The sequence below is a fragment of the Aythya marila genome (assembly GCF_965140915.1).
Source record: "Aythya marila genome assembly, chromosome: 8".
Classification (NCBI taxonomy): Eukaryota; Metazoa; Chordata; class Aves; order Anseriformes; family Anatidae; genus Aythya; species Aythya marila.
The window spans coordinates 23,820,005-23,839,203 of NC_139049.1; the positions used below are offsets into that span (position 1 = coordinate 23,820,005).

At 42.8% G+C, this 19,199-nt stretch overlaps 1 protein-coding gene across 4 annotated transcripts; it reads right to left on the reverse strand.

The window, feature by feature from the left end:
• Nucleotides 1-86: 86 nt before the first annotated feature.
• Nucleotides 87-18,180, reverse strand: EFCAB14 (EF-hand calcium binding domain 14). 4 transcript variants are annotated; one of them, XM_082766348.1, is made up of 12 exons: nt 17,773-18,178; nt 17,311-17,459; nt 13,849-13,994; nt 11,936-12,034; nt 9,090-9,200; nt 8,748-8,852; nt 8,114-8,194; nt 7,050-7,241; nt 6,303-6,383; nt 4,871-4,982; nt 4,114-4,245; nt 87-3,286 (listed from the first exon to the last, which is right to left on the reverse strand). In XM_082766348.1, the coding sequence occupies exons 1-12, from the start codon at nt 17,955-17,957 to the stop codon at nt 3,111-3,113; spliced, it is 1,569 nt and encodes a 522-aa protein (XP_082622474.1). In that variant the 5' UTR covers nt 17,958-18,178; the 3' UTR covers nt 87-3,110. The 4 variants fall into 4 exon arrangements, with proteins under 4 accessions (XP_082622474.1, XP_082622477.1, XP_082622476.1 ...); XM_082766351.1 differs by lacking the exon at nt 4,114-4,245 and having other exon boundaries at nt 17,773-18,180; XM_082766350.1 differs by lacking the exon at nt 8,748-8,852 and having other exon boundaries at nt 8,114-8,191; nt 17,773-18,177.
• Between the last annotated feature and the right edge of the window lie 1,019 nt (nt 18,181-19,199).

Consider the following 19,199-nt stretch of genomic DNA (forward strand, 5'->3'; position numbering starts at 1 on the left):
CATGCCGCGCCGCTGCGTTCCGCTGAGGGGCAGCGCCGCCGAAGCCGGGAGAGGAGACACGCAGGTTAAAAAAAAAAAAAAAAAAATACAAACAAAAAAAATGAGCTTTTATTGAGGTAAATCGGAAAGCCGCGGCACACGGGAACGGGTGTGGGGTTCCAGTCAGCTCGCGCGCGGAGCGGTGAAGCCGCTACATGGTTCCGACAGGGGTACAGGACAGCAGGGAAACTGGGCAAAGGGAAGGTACAAAGTGGTCCCGACACAGGAGTCGCCGAAAATATAGAAGGAATACAAGCTGGAAATGAGAACGAGTGTCACAGAGCATCTCACCTGGGAGCAGCCTGCCCCCCAGCACTGCCAGCCTCATCCCATGCCATGCCCTGTGCCAGGACAGGGACACGCTTGTCACAGCACCCCGAGCCCATCGGACCATCCAACACAGTCACGTCTCCTGCTCACCCCCTAGAGTCTTAAATTATCCCTACCGTGCCCACTGCCATCACATCACCTCATGATTTCAGCCCTTGTCCCTCCAGCACTTGCTGCAGGGCAAAGGTTTGGGGGCTCCCAGGACCACAACACGAAGCCACAAACATTCCACCTGCTCCTCGCTGCCAGCACGGATCCAGGCAGGTATATTCTTTGTCCCTGACTTCTGTGCCCTCTGCAGCACAAACACATGAGAGCAGAGAACCCTGCAGCGAGAAGCATGCGGGATAGAGACCGAAGGCATGGCATAAAACCTGAAGGGATCACGGCACCGCACTCTGAGGCTGCAACAAAGAGCTGCCGGCTAGGCTAGGTCGAGCAAAAGCTACTGCTGCACTCCCAGATGATGATGATTCATTAAACTCAAAGCACAAGTCCATCCCAGACTGCAGTGACTACAGCAATTAGCAACTGACCATGCTCTTGACATGCAAGTTAAGCAGCACCACTGAACAGCTGTGCCTGAACACCAATCGCTCATCAATTGCAAGTCAGTTCCCTGGCCACGGACACAAGACACCAGTGTCTGGAGCAGCACACGCTATTCTCAAGGCAAGCTCAGCTGACAAATTTCACTATTGCTGCTGAAAAGCCTTCCAAAAGTAAAGCAGACTGTATCAAAACAAAACACTGGTAGATCCACATGGCAGTGCAATAATCCCTTATATTTTAAGGTAGTTTTCATACAAATCAAACTTCCAAAAATATTTTGCAAACTCTGGCATATGGCTATGATACACTATGTACAAATAAAATACCAGAATGGTTACATTTTATTGCTCCTTTTATTATTTGGTTAAGGAATTATATGTAAGTGTATAAAAGAGTATGGGAAGCTGCAAGAAGCAGGTATTAGCTTCTTGTCCTCTTAAAGCCAAGGTTGGTTGGTTTTAATCTGTTTTTAAATACTGTGTTTTAAAATGTCACATCAAAAGCATCTCCTTAGCGGGTCACATCTGCATTACCCAAATAGGACAGAAGAGCAACAGTGAAAGAAGCCTAAGCAATGAATGAAAGGGTTTCATTTTGCGCATTCCTTCACTGATACATACTTCCAGAATACAATTATTAATAAAACTATAAACATCCAATCCAAAGTTGCACAAAATTCAACAGTTATCAACTGACTTCCACATAAACTGATGTTTCTGTGAGGTGGGTAATTTCAATTCACTAATCATGCAAAAACACTCCCAACAAGATCAGTGATACTGTCAGCAAAATCACCTGATTTGGCCCTGACCTGGCCTGCAAAAGAATCCCTTCTGCATTTATTTTATTTTATTTTATTTTATTTTTTTACATTCAGGAAGGTTTTAAACACACTTAGTGTTTAGATCCACTATAGTGTTTAGATCCACTAGTATAAACACGCCCTTAAATTCCTCTAATCTAGTGAAACCTCATTTAAAAAGCACTCATCAGTAGAGAGCATTGATGTGATTACACAATCCTTTCCTGCCTCGTGCATCCTTTTTTGACAGAGACAAAAGTTAGGTACCAAGAAGCAATCACAAGCACATTAGACAGAAAACAACCCACAAGTTCTCCTCCAGGCCACTCCCACCTACTCACAATCATACTGGCAAGGAGCCTCACTCAGGGCTCTTCATCAGTGACCCCACCAACAGCAGGTGAAAGAAGCCACAGCACAGGCAACCTCATTCACAAGATCTCTGGTGACCACTCATCGAGACTCAACACTCCTCTGACTGCACCCTGCACAGCGTGCAGGAGTATGAACTATTCAGGTGCTACTCAGCAGGCTGCATTGTAGATTTTTACCTCTTAGGTATCTGTTATTCAGTAGCTTTTTTTAAAAAACAAAACAAAACAAAGATAGGCTCATCTCACAAAGTGTAATCTGGACACAATACAGCAAAGCTAAAAAGAATGCTGAAGTGAAAACCCAAGCACTTGGTAGGCAATTGCTCCTGTAGGCTCATGATATAAAAACACATTCAACTCTTCCCTCTGAAAATAAGTCCTGCTACAGATGGGCATAGGTTACCACTCCTCCCTTCCTCTGCGTGAGTCCAAACTCATTCATGGATACACTTAGTCAAAACTAGAATTTTAATTGAAGTTCTCAACCACCCCTTTTAGTCAAATCTCTCATTATAAAGTTTACTACCAACGCAGCCCCTGACACAAACCTCCCCTTAAATATGCATAATTTACTCTATTCCAAATATTTACAAGCAGAGAAAGCCCATCTTTACAAGACAGATTTCTTTCTGCTTTACATAAAGTGCAACTCTCTAATTTAAGGCAAATTTCAGTGAAATATAAAACCATAGTTTTATTTTTGTATTTTAAATTAAAAATCAAGAACTCCCTCGGAAAGAATGACCAACAAATGCTTCTAAACAAGTGTGGGAATTTTCTGGATTTTAACAGTCCCAATATTATGTCCTGTCGACATCTAAACTTGTAATTTGTTTTCAATGAAAGCAAAAAAAAAAAAAAAAAAAATAGGTGGCAATGTGTACAGTAATTTCGCTCCAAAGATCAGTAAAACACTGGGAAAGTGCAGACAGTTTTTTTCATATCCCGTAGTTTCCTTTAGCTACAGTAGCGTCCATCAATATCACATTTCTAAATATATATATATCTCTCTCCTATATACCTAAAGCTAATCTCAGTTCTTGTAATGAGTATTTCTCATCTCCATCTGTGTCAAATTTCTTAAAGATCTCTGACTCTTGGGCTGTAGAGCCAAGCAGCTTTTGAAGATCTTCAAACGACAGTTTCCCATCAGCATCTTCAGGTGCTTTTTCAAACAATTTCTGAAGATCTGCAAAGAGAACAATGATTTAGAAGTAATTCTTTGAAGTACAGGGAAATACTGTGTAAGTTACTCTTCCAGTTTTACTACATTATGTGTTACTACCTAGTAATTAAGTAAAGCATCCCCAAATACACAGCTTGCCTTCTGTATTGTCATAAGCTGTCAGTAACAGTTCAGAAGTAAAAAGCATGAACATCAACATTTCTGAATTAAATTACAGTAAGTCTTTTTTAAAAAATCCCTATTTCTAGCCTCAGCTAATAGCCCATTCTACCATTACCCACTGCACAGAGATGCAGTTATCTTCCACAAAAGCAAGCTCTGAATGACTGTTGCTATACCAACAGCACAGATCATATAAAGGGAAAAGTGTCTATTCATTTCCTGAAGCAAAGCAATGCCCTTTCAGTGGCTGAAGAGATTGAACAGCGAGATCCAGAAGCCATTCATTCCACCAGGCAGCATTCTCTTAAAGGAAAAAAAAAAAAGAATCGAAGAGGAAAAAGAAAAGAAAACAACATACGCATTCACACCTACTTCGTTTTCCTTCAGCACCCTAGCTCTGCCCTTGACTGCTCTCCCAATCTGTTGGGCACTTGGCACAGTACTTTGGCACTCAGAACACATCACTGACCTTAATGCACACTCCTGCTTAAATCCCCATTTTTTTTAATATGCTATTCTCTTCTCTTTGTGGTTTTCAACCTTTTCAACTTGACCAAATTTCTCCCAGATTGTCCAGACACTAACATAAATCCAGCTACACCTAATGTCTCCTGAACATTCATATGAAATATTTACGAAAAGAAAAGGTCAGCCTAGAGAGGACACACCTTCTATGCTGGAAATTCCTGGCAAGGACAGATGTCTCAGCTGTCCGTTCTTCTCTGTGTTGTCATCAGCTGACCTTGAAGCCAGCCTTGAAAGGTCTGTGGGCTTTGCCGTAGTACTCAAACTACTTTCAACTGTTGCAAAACAATTTCTGTTAGTCTTACTAATTCCACAGATTTAGTCAGCAGAAACAAAACAGGAAAAATCCAGCAGAACCAATTCAAAGATTTTTTTACATCACAGATGCTAAGAATATGGGCTAAGAATAGTGCAAAATTATTTCAGGATATAGTAGTGTTATCCACTTTTACCAAAAGAAGAACAGAAGGAATGAAGGCTTATTTTTAAACAGTTATACAGCCTTAACCTTTCATGCTGTACTTGTGGATATGTATTTGTAAACCTCAAACACAGAATGACTGGCTGGCAAATGCTTTCTACTTCCTGTTCTGAAAGCGATGAAGAAACTTCAGTAATTCAATCTGCACCAGCCCACCTGAGCTGCTTTTACCTTCTCCTCCCCTCTCTGGGGATGTATCATTGTCTACTTCCCTAATAGCAATTGTTGGAAAGTTGCTAAGGAAACTTTTGTATTCACGTGTCATTTTCTACGTCTTAGAGCTATTTTCTGCCCGACTGAACTCACCTTCACCAAAAAATCTTTAGAAAGCTGTGAAACTTATTCACCTTCATTACTTATTATTTTAATTACACAGGGAACCTTAACCTTTATGGATTACTCTTGTACAACATTCTTACCATTTTTTGATGCCTCATTGGGACGGTCATTTTCTGGCTTGTTTGTGAGAGCACTGATCATCTGAAGCTTCTCTCTTAGTTTTAATACCTGAGAATCTCTGGTTCCTGGTTCCTGCACATGTTGAAAATAATTTTCTTAAAAAGCACCCCCTTCAATAGACAGGAGATCAGAACAAGAATTCACTTAAAATATCCAAGTACTTTTGAATGACTTATTGACTTAATCATTTAAAAACTTGATCAGCCTGGAAAAGCACTATCATTAAAAAAAAAAAAGCTATGGAAAGATTTAAGGAGTAAATTTACATGTTCTATAAAAAGAAATAGAATCAGGAACTCAACCCAAAACATAGGCAAGTATTTTGCAGACACCAATTTCAAAAGAATGTGACATTTCTATATTTCTTATACAAATGAGTAAGATACTCACAGATGATAATATGGAAAGTCAACAAATGTACTTGGGATGAACGTTTATACATTAATTGAATGACATTGTTGTTTCAAATGTTTGTTTGCAGCACTGACTACTGTTGGGTAGGAATTACTATATCACTGTCAACCATCACGTTTTTTAGTTTGGATCTCTTATGATAAAATTCTCGATTACAGGTTGAGTTCACAGCAATCCAAGCCTGATACGACAGCATAGTCAGTTCACTCATCTGCCTTCTTGCCAGAACATGGAAAGTAACTTCAACACTACCCATCATCCCTAACCCACAGCTTGGCCATTCAGTTAGGTCTGTTAAACTTGCTCACAGTCAGTTATTTGATCATTATTGAGAGAAGACTTTCATCAGTATGTGAACTTCACTAGTACAAAGTTCCTCTAAGTCAAATTCTGGCTGTTAGCTCCTGAAATTGCAGCTCTGAAGTTAGAAAACAAACAGGGACTGTGCAGGCCTGGGCAGCTCTGCACTGTCTTCTTGAATTCCCTCCTCTCACCTTTTCATGATTTCCCCTATGATGCACTATGTTTATTGAGGATAAACATAGCCCAAGTTTTTACACATGGAAAAACGTCATAACACCACTTAGAGTGTGAACCCAGAATAGCTGGGACAACTTTCCTGAGGGCATGACCATGGGAACTCAAACTGAGCCAGCTGCCAAAAATCCCTCACTGCACTGGACCATGGTCTGAACTTCCAGCGACTTCAGCTGCACGAAAGGATATTACAGCAGTTCTGCTGTGTTATCCCATAGTCAGAACAACAAAACTTAAAACTATCACAACTTTTCTTCCATCCTAATTCACTTCCTGCCCCCAAAATGGGGTGTGTAAACTGTCCTTCCACACTGTACTTTTAGAAGAAACTGGATCAGATAAGCCTACTTGCAGATCTTTTCTCAAGTCTCATTTAAAACATGATTTTAAAACAATGACAGGGTCTACTAACCCAGTATAGTTTGCGTTTCCTTACTTTACCTTCAGTTCTTTATTTGAATGTGTTTCATTATCTAGTTGATCTTCATTTTCCACTTTTAGAGAGGTAGTTGTATCATTTCCCTAGAGTGAAAATGAAGGGGAGCTGAGTATATGCACGTACTTAATTAATGTTAATTTTCTATAATAAAGTTTCTTTCCTTCAAATATGCCAGGCACAAAGCAGGATGAAAACAGGACAAGTACAAGCTAGAATAAATATCGAGACAGTGAATTATATAATTTACCACAGCAATGTCAGCATGTTTCTTGCTGTTAAGTATACAAAACATGTTCTTAGAGTCTGGACTTGGAACAGCCTTCAGAAAGGACTGGAAAGATTTGTGAACATATTTAAATGCTTTTTTGAGCACATTTAAGTACTGCTGAACAATCCAGAAGCCCACCTAACTACCTGGTGGTCTTGACAGATGCCCTATGCATTGGAGAGGCTTGCCCTAACAGTTAAAAAGGTTTGAGTTACTTAATGGGATGGGATTCTAAGTCTTAAACATCAGAATGTTTAGGATATTCTCCTGCAGATTATGAAGGAAAGAAGATAGGAGTTTCTTCGAAGTGGTCATTAAGTTACATATTTATGATCAGATAATCAAACTCCTTTTTTTTTGTTTTAAATGAAATCCTAAGCCTCTTAAGTATTACTCTCACTTCTTCAGTTGGGCCTCAAAAAGTTATAAATGCACTGTGTAGAGAGAACTGAAATTAACAGACACCCATGGTTGCACTTACCGCACTGGTAGACAAGTTGTCTCTTTTGTCCAGTTTGTTCACAGCAAAGGGAGAGTTTTCCAACAGCGTAACCCTCCGGCTGAGGTTACCAATGGCTGAATCCACATTTAGAAGCTTGATGTCATTCAACTTCTGGTACGCCACTACAGAATTATTTAGCTCCTCCAAAGCTGCATGGAGTGACTGGCTTTCCTGAAATATAAAAAAGCCAGAACATGTCAGTTTACTTCGCTTCTGCAGCACTCCTGCTATTAACAACACGGTGACTGACCCAGTTTAACCGGGAAGACTTCAGGCTGGCTCTCCACAGAATGGCTGAAAACATTCAACTGGAAGCTTCCAGAAAGTTGTTCCAGCTTTCAAAGTTTGAAGCTGAGATTTTCCTCAGGGCTAACCTCTTTGTTGCTCATGTAATCAATTCAGCTGTGCCAGCAAACACACAAAGCCTATTCATCCAGTTTTCCAGAGCAAGCCTGGTAACTACACCAATTATTTTTGGATATACTCTGGGTAGCCAGAGGGTCACTCTAGGAAGCAGGTATTTGTACATAAGATTCAGTTTTGAGGAATATAATAATTATATTAAATACAAATAAATGCAGTAATTCCATTAGAGGCCATTTTAACTAATCACCTTTTTCTTTTTTTAATCCCCACTTTCCACACTTCATTACATTCAGGGTGACTCAACACACGCCACTCCCAGATTTGCTCAGATTGGCAAGTACCTGCCATAAAATCCATTCAATAAAAAGCCTTTAAATCGTTTAAATTTACGTGAGCAAAGTACACGGTAACTTGTTTGATATTCCGTTTCAGACATTCTACTCCTCACCCAGTTAAAACAAACCAAAAGAAAAAGAAAAAAGGTACTCTCAGGCTAGAACACTTTACTGTTTGCACATGCACAGAACAAACTACAGTAAAGTTATCTTATACTTGGTTTTGAATTATGCCATCTGTATTTTGCCTTCATAAAACCATACTTTTTTCACTAAGATATTGTAAAACACACAAAAAAGTACCACTTGTACCAATATTCAAAACGCAAGGGAGAAAAGTACCTGTTTGCAATTTTCTGTCTGATTTCTCTCAGTCCTTGGCAGAGCAGTGGAAGGAAATGAAGTTATCTGTTTCAATTCCTTCTAAGGAAAAAAAAGCAGAAAATTATGTTACCACAAGCTCACAGAAAACACAAAGCTTTTAAGAACTGGCAGAATGTAGGTAAAGATTTTTTTTTTTTTTTTATAATTAGTGTCACTCGTGCAAGCAGTATCTTAACCAGACTAATACAGTTTTCTCTTTTAAATACCGAGGATCCTAGTATAGGTTTGGGGTTGTTTTTGTTTGTTTGTTATTAAACAAATTACGTATTCTCCTTTAACATAGTATTACGATACACATTTCACCACTTCTACACAGGCTACACCTATAAAGTTTCTGTAGTACCCACTATCTAGATTAAGTTTCAAAAGGTGTCTAATGAGAATATTTAGAGGAAAAAAAACCTTATTCAAAGCAATGCTGTATTGTATTCTAACTGGAAAAATATTTGTTGACTCTTTCCACTAGATTAACCCCAAGCAAGAGAGGTCAGTATAAATACAGCAAACAGTTTCTGGTGAAGATGGTCAGTAATTTCATTCTCACACACATCCTTAATTCAACCAGCAAACTGTCTCAACACTTTCACCATACCATTCTTAAGACATGGTGCAGAGAGTTACACCATGAGCAGTACTCTGTATCACACAGCAGGAAAGATTCCCAAGGCTCCACATGTGTGTAGCAGCAAGTAAAAATCTGCAGGACAGAAAATAGAGTAGGAAGCAACTATTCTGGCTCTAGAAAAACACACACTTGGGACCATATAGGAGATGCTACTCAGGATAACAAGATCAGTATATTAATTTATCAACCTGCACCTACCGAGACCTAGAAAGCGTTTCAAAGATGTAGAATAAGAACTTGGAGTTCTTAGGCTTGTTTTATATTAAGCAGGTAATCTTTACACAGAGTTAAATCAGTGCATTTTCTTACCACATCATTCTGGAGTATTTCTATGGATTTCTTGTACTCTTCAATAGCTGTCTGTATGTTTTCAACATCATGAGAAACACTGGTAAGAGTGCTACCTATGTTGGCCACAGTCTGGAAGAAAGGAGCAGACAAAAATCTCAGCCTTCCTCAGCTGCATTGTTCCAACGTTTCCATTTGCTAAACACAATGTTTGTTAATGAAATAGCAGGCAGGCTGCCACAAAAACAGGCAGTCAAGTTTGGAGGATGCAGAACTTCCTTCGCAGGCAAAACAGCAAACCATACCCAGGGCATCTCAAGGCCAGTAAAATGCACACACACCCTATACCACGACTTAAGCTAGAAGGCCAAAATTACAGGCTTATTACTCCCAGAGCAATGCAAAGGTTCTGGCATTAAAAAAGTCCTGAGATGAAGAAATCTGTCTTCCTCTCTGCATGGAGTATTTGTATTAAACACAAGGATGCTGACATCATCTGTTTACCCTGCCTTAATTGACTTTCAGGCCTACCTGTCAGACACGTCATGCGCTGCAAAACTGGTCTGCCAGAAGCTGCTGACTACATTTCCAAATATTGCTTTTTTAAAATGAAAGAACAGCTCTGAAGCATCAGGAAAGCCCCCATGAATACAACAGGTACAGCCAGTGTGCTGTGACAGCCACCTCTGCTTCTGCACTGGTGTTTTACTAGCTGGTGGCACAGCTGCTATGGGAGTCAAAGTCTCAGGTAAGACACGAACACAGACTTAATAGGACAGAGCTCTCCCATGTGCTTCTCGTTCCATTTTGAATACTTTCTTCAATGATCAAAACAAATAAAACCCATCTAAAACCCCCTCTCCCTATGAGCCCATTTCATTCACAAGTTCTTATAGCACATGTGTGACCCTGTGGCTACCCAGAGTGTATCCAAATGATATCCACACAAACCTTCCTCCACCTCTTTCTTTTTCAAGTCTGAACAATCTCCCTGCCCTAGAGGACCTCAGAACACTCTTAGCACCTTTCATCAGTCTGAACACAAGCCCCTGCACAAGAGCAACTCCCTCAGCAACCCTTCAGGACTAACACCAGCAGGCAGCTCCCTGTTTGCAGGATGATTTGATGAAAGAGGGCTTAAAAAAGATAAATTTAATTCCAATAGCAGCCCTTTCTTCAAAAAAAAAAAAAGATAAAAGGCAGGTGATTCCAAACACAGTGGATTGCAACAGGCAGTTGAGCAAGACATTTTCTCTAGACCTATCAAAAGCCAGGCCACCCACCTATACCCACTGAAGTTCTCCTGTCTGACAGAAGGTGCTGCAGCATGCACACAGCCAGAGGTCTAAAAGAAGCCTGAGTTTTGAAAACCATTGCTCTTCATTAACATGACACTGGAAAAAAACATTAAAATTGTTGTATTTAAACCGCAGAATAGTTTTCTAAGCTCAAAACATACTTTCTAGAAGGATTCCAGCTTGGTTTTTATAACATCAGCCTTCTGAAATGTACATGCAAGCAAGATGGCACCAAGAGAGAAGAGAAAACAGATGCCAGATCTAGCACCTTACTTCAACTCAGCAGCCGAGACTGAAATGAACCCTGACAGTTCCCAGCACCGTATGCAAGATCTTTGATTTTCCACGGAGTGTGACCAAACGTGGGGTTATTTCAACAAGAAGCTCTGCTGTTCAGCAGCTCGCTGCAAGCCGAGACCTGCCGGCCCTAACAGTTTGTCCTGACAGTACTGCAGTGAAGGCAGCAAGATCACACCAAGGTTATTACATAATTAGGTGTGGGTTCTACACTCTAAGCACTTCTTTACGACTTCTGACATAACGCCGTGAAAATCCAGCGTGCTCCTACCAGCAGATTAGGAACAGCTTTATATTCCCCCCGGAAAAAGAACTCCTAGCAGAACTGAGCAGCCAAACCACACTAATTATTTTGCATATGACCAGCTTGCTGATTATGCATGAACTTTGTAGGGATAGGACATAAGGAGAAGTGGAAACCCATAAAAGCTACAACGAGAACTGGACTGACATTAGCTGTTAGCCCGATATAAATACTTATTTCTAAATAACAGAACTGCCACGGAAGACCTGGGAAAGTTTCAACAAACCTTTCTTTTTACCAAAACGAACAAGCCAGTTCTTTGGAAAATAGGGCTCAGCTAAGGCACACAGTAAGACACTGTATTAACAGAGGTCACTTCATAAGTAAGCCTGTGTCACCCATTTGGGCACGCCTTTCAAGGAATTGTCAAAAAAAAAATCTCAGTACAATGTATGTTTTACTGTGCAAGTACTGAACTGCTGAACACCAAGAAAGCTCCCACGCCACTGTTCCAGGCACACTGCGCCCTTCTGCCTGCCTCAAGACCGAACACAGAGACAGATGTAGTACTGTATTGCTCATTAGCAGGACTGTTTCTAGAAAGCAATGAATTTCTATTTCTTATTAAAAAAAAAAAAAAGTCAAACTCCCTTCCTACTTGCAACCACCATCGTAAAGCTGCAGACAGACTTTTTGCAAGTGTCTTAAACAAGATTAGAAAGATTAGCAACCTGAAGGAAAGCAACCTCCAAGGTAAAGAAGTGAGCACATAATACAGCCAGAAACACACATCTCCAAAAAGGGAGAGCCAAATCCTTATTTAAAAAAAAAAAAAAAAAAATCTGCCATACATCACCTTAGGACCATAGTCTATCAACTATGTGAACCACAATTTAAAAACAACAGAGAAGCCACTATTTCACACAAGCAATTCTTGTAGCTCCCATTGTTACTGCTGTCCCCAACAGCCTTGCTGCAGCACAGCAGTGCACAACGCATTCAGCGATAGCCACATGTACAGTACTTGCCTTCTGAAGTTTCTCTACTGTGACTGGAAGATAAATCAGATCAGAAGCGGACTTTATGTTGGTTTTGAGATGATTTACTGTTGAGGTCAATAGGGAAATCTAAAAACAAAGAGGAATATTTGCAATCAGCCAACATAATCCTGATTCTGACCTTTCCCAATACTAATGGCTTAAGTTGTAACACCAAAACATAAGACACAAGAAAAAGATACGTACACATACACACACAAAACACCCTGGTCTCTAGGACAGAGGTTCTGCTTAGGCTATATGAAAAGTCTCCTGCCTCTTGCAACAGAAGCAAAATATTTTGAACTGAATGAAAAACGTATGGTACCGCCTGCCCATTTTATACTCAGCCCCTTAGGGACAGGTTGTTGCCCAAGAAAGTTTTTTTTATTTATATCTTGCACAAGAAACCTTCACGTAGAGGAAGCAGACACCTACTTCTGCATTTAGCAATCACAAACCTGCCCAGCAAAACCCAGTAAAGCCATGCAACTTCTCTAAATGAGCGCTGGGCAAAGAATTTGCACGTATCACTCAAACCTTCTGCTGCAGAAGTGGTTTCTGTCAATTCTCTTACCCAGATTACAAGTGATTTTACAAGTCTTCAAGTTAATTTTTCATCCCACACAAAACGCTGTCAAATTACAAACACCTACAAGCTGGTCATTAATTACGAATAGCACTTCAACATCAGTTTGTAGCCAAAAGTAGTTGAAACAAATGAAGAATCATTTTTCTCATACTTGACAGTGAGAAAGAACAGATAAAACACACTTTCTTCTAGTTAAAAATTAAAGTTGTCTTGCAAGATGAGAAAAGGGGCAAGACCCTAGTTTTATAATAGGCCAACCTTGACCAGCTGGCCTAGAGAGTCTCTAGCTCCACAGCTGTGAATGTTGGCTGAAATAATTCCCAACAGTGTATCCCAACAATTCACGGAAAAAACAATAACTGAGTTCTGGCTGAGACTGGAACCAGACCCTGAAGAAACTTGAGGGCCAGCAGGAACCATGTCCCGGGTGGCTTTAACATCCAGGTGCAGATAATAATTGCCTTTCAAAAGTCCAACGAGGCACCCAAACATCTGTGGATAACATATATTGTCAGATGCTAAAGAAAGCGAGTCAAGTTTTCAAATGTATTTAAATGCCCCCCATAAGCACTCAACCACTGCACGGGACTGCAAATAAACGAATCCAAGCAGGCACCTCAAGTGTCTTTAAAACTTAACCCAAAGCCCCAGCATCAGAGAGGGCCACCCCACACGCACCTCTGGATACCACTAACTGTGAGCAGCTACAAACTTTTACCCTCCAAGGCAAGAATTTCAGTAAAAGTCTTGCTGGATGCTTTGCTTGAAGCATGAGCTAATACATCAGCTGAGGAAACAGCTTTCTGTTAAGTGGCTTAGTTCTATCACAGTAAACAGGGCTAAGATTTACACCAGCTCAGGCTCCAAGTGTGTATTAGCAGATTTTACATTCACGAGACATCAGTACTTCCTTTGTAGCAGCACGAAACTAGCACTGATTCAGGCTAACTTCACTCTATGCACATGAAATGTTTGCAGATACTCTCCTTAAATTTGAAGTGTCAAATCTCTCTTCGTAAACATCACGGTTATTTGGCAAGAAAATAAGAACTGTACAGTTCTTAGGTTTCCTGAAATTCCTCCTCAAGCCTTCCCACCAGTTGCATAATTCTTCCTTTTTGCAACAAGTCTCCAGTCCAACTGGATGTTCTACCTTCTTTTGTTTAAGAATACGTTATTTCAACTTGAAAAATAAAAGTTTGGCATCTGGTCACAGAAGTCCTTGGAGAACAGCTCACCACTGCTCTTAGTTACATAAACACCCAAGCATTTTTTCTGCTAGCAGGTTTAGAGATAAAGTGATTCTTCTCACCTGTTTATTGATCTCCGTGATATTTATCCAAATTTTACTTAGCCCCAGCTCTCCAGTCTCAATTTGTTCTAGCTGCTTTTGCTTCTGCACCAAATCCTCATTGAGTTTAGGAATTTCTTGGAATGACGTCTTTTGATTAGATTCCACTAAACAAAGGAAAAAAATAAATTTAATCAACAGAAGTCCAGGTAAACAATGTTGAATAAGCAAGAAACAAATTGCAAGGAACAACGTCTGCAACAGTCAAAGGCAGCAGTAACAGTTTCTGCAGGAGCTTACTGCCACTTCGGATTTAAGCATTTGTTTGGAACAGCTCATTTTTGTTTTAGGAGTGCAAATGTCTGCAGACAGAATCCAGAAAGACCGTACTAAATTTAACACTTTGCAACAGCACTGTCACTCTAGCACGCCTCAGCAGGTCTTTTTTTTAGTGCAGTTACTTTGCGTTACTTTCACATGGGGGACACAAGATAGTAACAGAAACGTAAACAAGAACTGCCAGAAGTACCAGGGCAGAGCAGGCATGTGAAACAAACCTCCATGCCCTTTTCAAGCCTACAAAGGGGTTGCTGACGATGAAGTGAATTCCAAAGAGATTAACATGATTACAGCTCTTCCATGTGACAGAAAGACAACTTAAAAAATGCAAAACATCTGTTGGTAAACAACTCAATAAACAAGTGCCTTGGAAATAAAGTCAGTTCTTACTGCACTTGGTACTACAGAAGGAGGAAAACATGGCTCTCACCAGTTCTTGTGAGCCTGAGAAATGCAGCTCTTCCAGGTCTGCAGTGACTAAGCTGTTTAGCTGCAAGTACTATTAAGCAACCCTAAATCCCTAGGTATGAGAAACAAGTGAGCAAAGGTTTTGAGATGGAGATGACAGAGCTCTCCAAAGCCTGCACCTCCACTCTGCGACACAGCGCTCCCCAACAAGCTGCCATCTCTCAGACCCCAGAATAACTACTGAGAGCAGCACTACCTATACGGTGCACATCTGGCAGCTCCGACAATAAATTCCCCTGTGGGTCATACAGGGCCAGAGGAGCTGCCCTTCAGAAGTGCTTTTGGCCCATGCAGGAGTTGACTAAACAGACAGAACTGGAAACCCACGTGTTTTCTAAAAGCCACTTCACTTAAAACAAGTTCGAAAGTCCCTTATAGGTATGCAGTAATCTGTACCGATCACTCACAACCCAAATAACACTTCTGGTTGAATAAGATCCTAAAAGGCACATCACAGCCAAAACAGGCTCAGAGCTGATCACGCATTTGCATACCTTCATGCTTGCACTCAACCTGATGTCTCCTTCTCAGGTTTCAGAGGCTCTTGCAGCCAGATTACTCCCTGTTTTGCCACTCTCATGGTGTGCAGCAAGACTCCACTTAAGAGTTTTCTACAGTGCTAGAGGGTTAAATACTGTATGCATTCTTAGCACCCTTACTAACAACACTACAATGACTTCTCCCCACCCCAAACGCACTACAGATGCAAATAAGTCTTATTTTTGAAAATGCTCTCATACAATACTCAGTGTGTTCAAAGGACGGCAGAACAAGTGCTGCCATGGGAATCTGCTCTTACAGGGAAAAAAAAGACAAAAAACAATGAACCTTCAGAGGAAGAAGACTTTTTCCAGAGCAGCCAAAGGACTGATTCGTGTACATTTGTTCCTCCGTTCACCCACCTGTTTCACCAAAGTGGAATTTACCTTTTGGGACCAGGTTACTCTTGCTGTCTATTTTTGGTTGTTGTCGATACTGTTTTTAAAGCTGTGTCTCATAACGTGACTCTCATCCAGCTCCTAGGCCTGCTGTTGCAGTAACAAGGAAGTAGGGGGCTATTTTATCACCGCGCAGAGGACCAGACGCACTGGTTTTCTCTCACAGCTAGTAAGGAGACAACAGATACATCTGTGGTCGTCAGACAGCGTGCTCAAAGCAAACACCTCTTAACAAAGAAGTCTGCAGGACAGGAATGATGAAACTTAACTGCACCAAAGCCAACAAGTGTCATCACACACGGCTTCTCAGTGCCAGCAGATTCTATTGCTTAAATTAGATCAGTCCATGAAGAGCAGCAGTTGGCTTGCCCTGAACGTGACAAAAACAGGCACTGCAGTGCCTGTAACTGGGTCCCCCAGTTCAGCCTAGTTTTAGGGGTTCGGTGTCAGTTAATATAAAAAGTTCACCTGACAAGCAGTGCCTTTCTTTTAGCCTGCCAGAAGATTTCACCTTGGCAGACAGCGGGTTAGCAGCTACTCCCCACCTGGCAGCAACCTTACACACCCTAACAGGAAGCCCAGGACACCAACAGCACAGAGCTCCTCAAAGAACAGCAAACACTTCCTCAGTATCTCCTTCCCCCATTAGCTGATCAAGCCCTCTGCTTATCTCCTGCCCTAGAACCCTCCTACTTTTCAAGTCAATTTCAAGAACTCTCTGGCCTTGTTTTTAATGTCTTTTTCATGTCCTAAGCAAAAAAAAAAAAAATAATAATATATATATATTATATACAAAATTAAGACCAAAGCCACAGGTCAAAATCTGCAGTCAATAATGATGCTCTTCAGGCAAACCGTACCTACTGAACCCTCCTGAAGCATCCACAGACCACAAGAAGTTCAGGCTTCACTATCATCACACAGCTCCTCAGCTTATCCTTGCCTTTTTCAATATATAGGATATTAAACACCACTAAAATAAGGCACCAAGATGTACCGTGTATCCAGAGGTAAGGTATAGAGACCCAAGTGCATGTTACACGTGAGTCCTATTATTTGTCGTATCTCTGCACTACAGAAGCAGTTTTAGGACTGAAGTCTTACGTGGACAGAGGAAACCTGAGACCTCCCAGCAAAATGCTTCACGCTAACTATGTATTTCAAAGTATTCAACATGATACAACCCCAACATCACAGGTAACAAGACAAAAAAGTTGAACAAAACTCAGTCAATGGAAGCCAGATAAACATTCCAAAGACACACAAGAAAAAACATAATACCTAAAAAAACATTTCAATTGCAGTAGCACAACCGCCAGCATTAGAGGCTTTTAACAAGCTCAGGACAAGAACATCACTTTCCATTAATTTTATTTGGAGAGAAGCATCAAAATACCCCAGACTACTTTCACAGGGCTTTTCAGAACTTTGTATTTCTTTTTAAACAGTGGCTTTGGAAGGGAGCTCTCCGAAGCCCAAAGTCAGGATTTTAAAAGCGTACGTACAAGCAAAGTCCCACTGAATCCAGCATTCCTGCTCCTCAGGAGGTGGTGAACAGGCAGGAATACATAATGCCTGCCTTAGATTCGCTCAGCCTCGTTATTTTTGGTTCAGAGGACTCTTCAAAGTCACAGAGGGTTTGTCTTAGTGCCTTCCCACTCTGAATAAGCAGGTAGGCGACTAAAGCTCTTCCCAGTGCCCAAAGCAAATGTGAAATAGCATAGGAAGGTATACTTACTAGTTCGAAATTTCTCCTTTATCACATCCAGATCCTCCTTGAGAGCTACCTGCATCCAGACCAAGCCAACACAAGCCACCACGCAGGCAGCAAGAATGACAAAAGCACATAACGGGTAACAGAGCTTGCAGCATCGCAGATAGTCTCCCCTGGGTAAGAGAAAGGAAGCAGACAGTGAGCATTCAAGAGTACATGGCAAAGTTTTACTTTAAATGCTCTGTTAGAGGAAGGCGAGAGCATGCAGGCTTTGCTTGACAGGAGTTCAGGGGGAGGTTTTCTAAGTGAGGGTGCAGCGGCAGACAGGCAGCACCCCCAACTTCACATTCAACTTCAGACACTTTCCCTAGCCAAAACACCCTCCCCACTGCCACCCCTCACACCACACACCCCAACCCCACTCGGGCAGGCCGAGGGGAGCCCTCCCACCCCCCTAACACCCCCCCCAACACCCCAAACCCTCACTTGGCGAAGCGGCCCCGCGCCCCCCCCAGCTCCTCCTCCTCCTCCTCGGGGGAGCTCGACTCCGAGTCGGAGGCGGGGGGCTCGGTGCGCAGCAGCCGGTGCCCGGAGCCCTTCTTGGCGGCCTTCTTGCGGCGCCCGTCGGCGGCCAGCCCCAGCAGCGCGTTCAGCTCCTTGCGCTTCTTCATCCTCTTGGGCGGCGGGGCGGACACCGCCTGCTGAGCCCCCCCGCCGCCGCCGCCGCCTGCCGCCGCCGAGCCCCGGCTCGCCAGCTCCGCCGACGGCTACAGGAGCTGCTGGGGGCGGCTGGTGGCGATGTTACTGGTGGTACTGGTGGTACTGGTGGCGCCGGGGCTGCCCCGCCGCGCCGCCGCCACCCGCCCCGCCCGCGCCATGGCTGCTCGCTCTGCCGCCCCGCCGCGCCCCCCACCCGCCAGCAAGACGCGCTCCCATTGGGCGGCGCCGGGCCGCCCCGCCCGCCGCTCGCAGGGGAGCCCGCTGAGGGAGGGAGGGAGGGACGCGGGTTCGAGACCCGCCTCTGACGGGATGGCGGTGCTGAGATAGGGGGTCTCTTCTTTACCCTACAAGTGGGGTGTTCCTATAAGTGAGGGATTCCCCTGTATGTGTAGTCTCCACTACGTGTGTAATCTCCCCTGTAAGTGAGGCTTGTGGTCCCTCTGAAGTGTTTAGCCTGGTGAAAGCAAAACCTCTGCCCTCTGCAGGAGCGGGTCTGAGAAACAACTGAGATGGATAAAAGTGGTTTAGGACAAGGGCACGGCTGAAGAGATGATTAAAAGAGGTTTAATCGAAGGGCACAAACCATGTGGCATCGCCATGGCTCCTTCTGCAGCTCGCACCTGGCCTCAGCCCCAGTTTCAAAGCACTAAACCCGTCTGCAGCCCCAGTCTGACAGTGACACCTGCCACTGAACCATTAGGTTTGGAAAAGCTCTCCAAGATCACCTGGTCCAGCCATCCCCTACCACCAATGTCACCCACTAAACCATGTCCCTAAGCACCACATCCAACCTTTCCTTGAACACCCCCAGGGATGGTGACTCCACCATTTCTAAGGGCAACCCGTCCCAGTGCCTGACTGCTCTTTGTGAGGAGAAATGTCTCCTCATTTCCAACCTAAGCCTCATCCACGCACAGCAGGGAGGCAGGGAGATGTCTGAGGGCCCTGGGGCAGAGCAAGGAAGGACCTCATGTCCCCTCAGTGTGTGCTGGCTTCCTTGAGCCTGCCCCTACAAGCCCTCAGGAGCAGCTCTGTAGTCTTCACCATACCCAACACTGTGTGGTGCACGGCACAGGAGAGCCTGGTGATCTCCAAACACCTCCTGTGCATCCTCCAGCCAGCACCCGGTGCCATGGGGTTGTCCCCATGAAGGGACACACTTTCTGTCCCCACAACCTGGCTACACCAGTCCC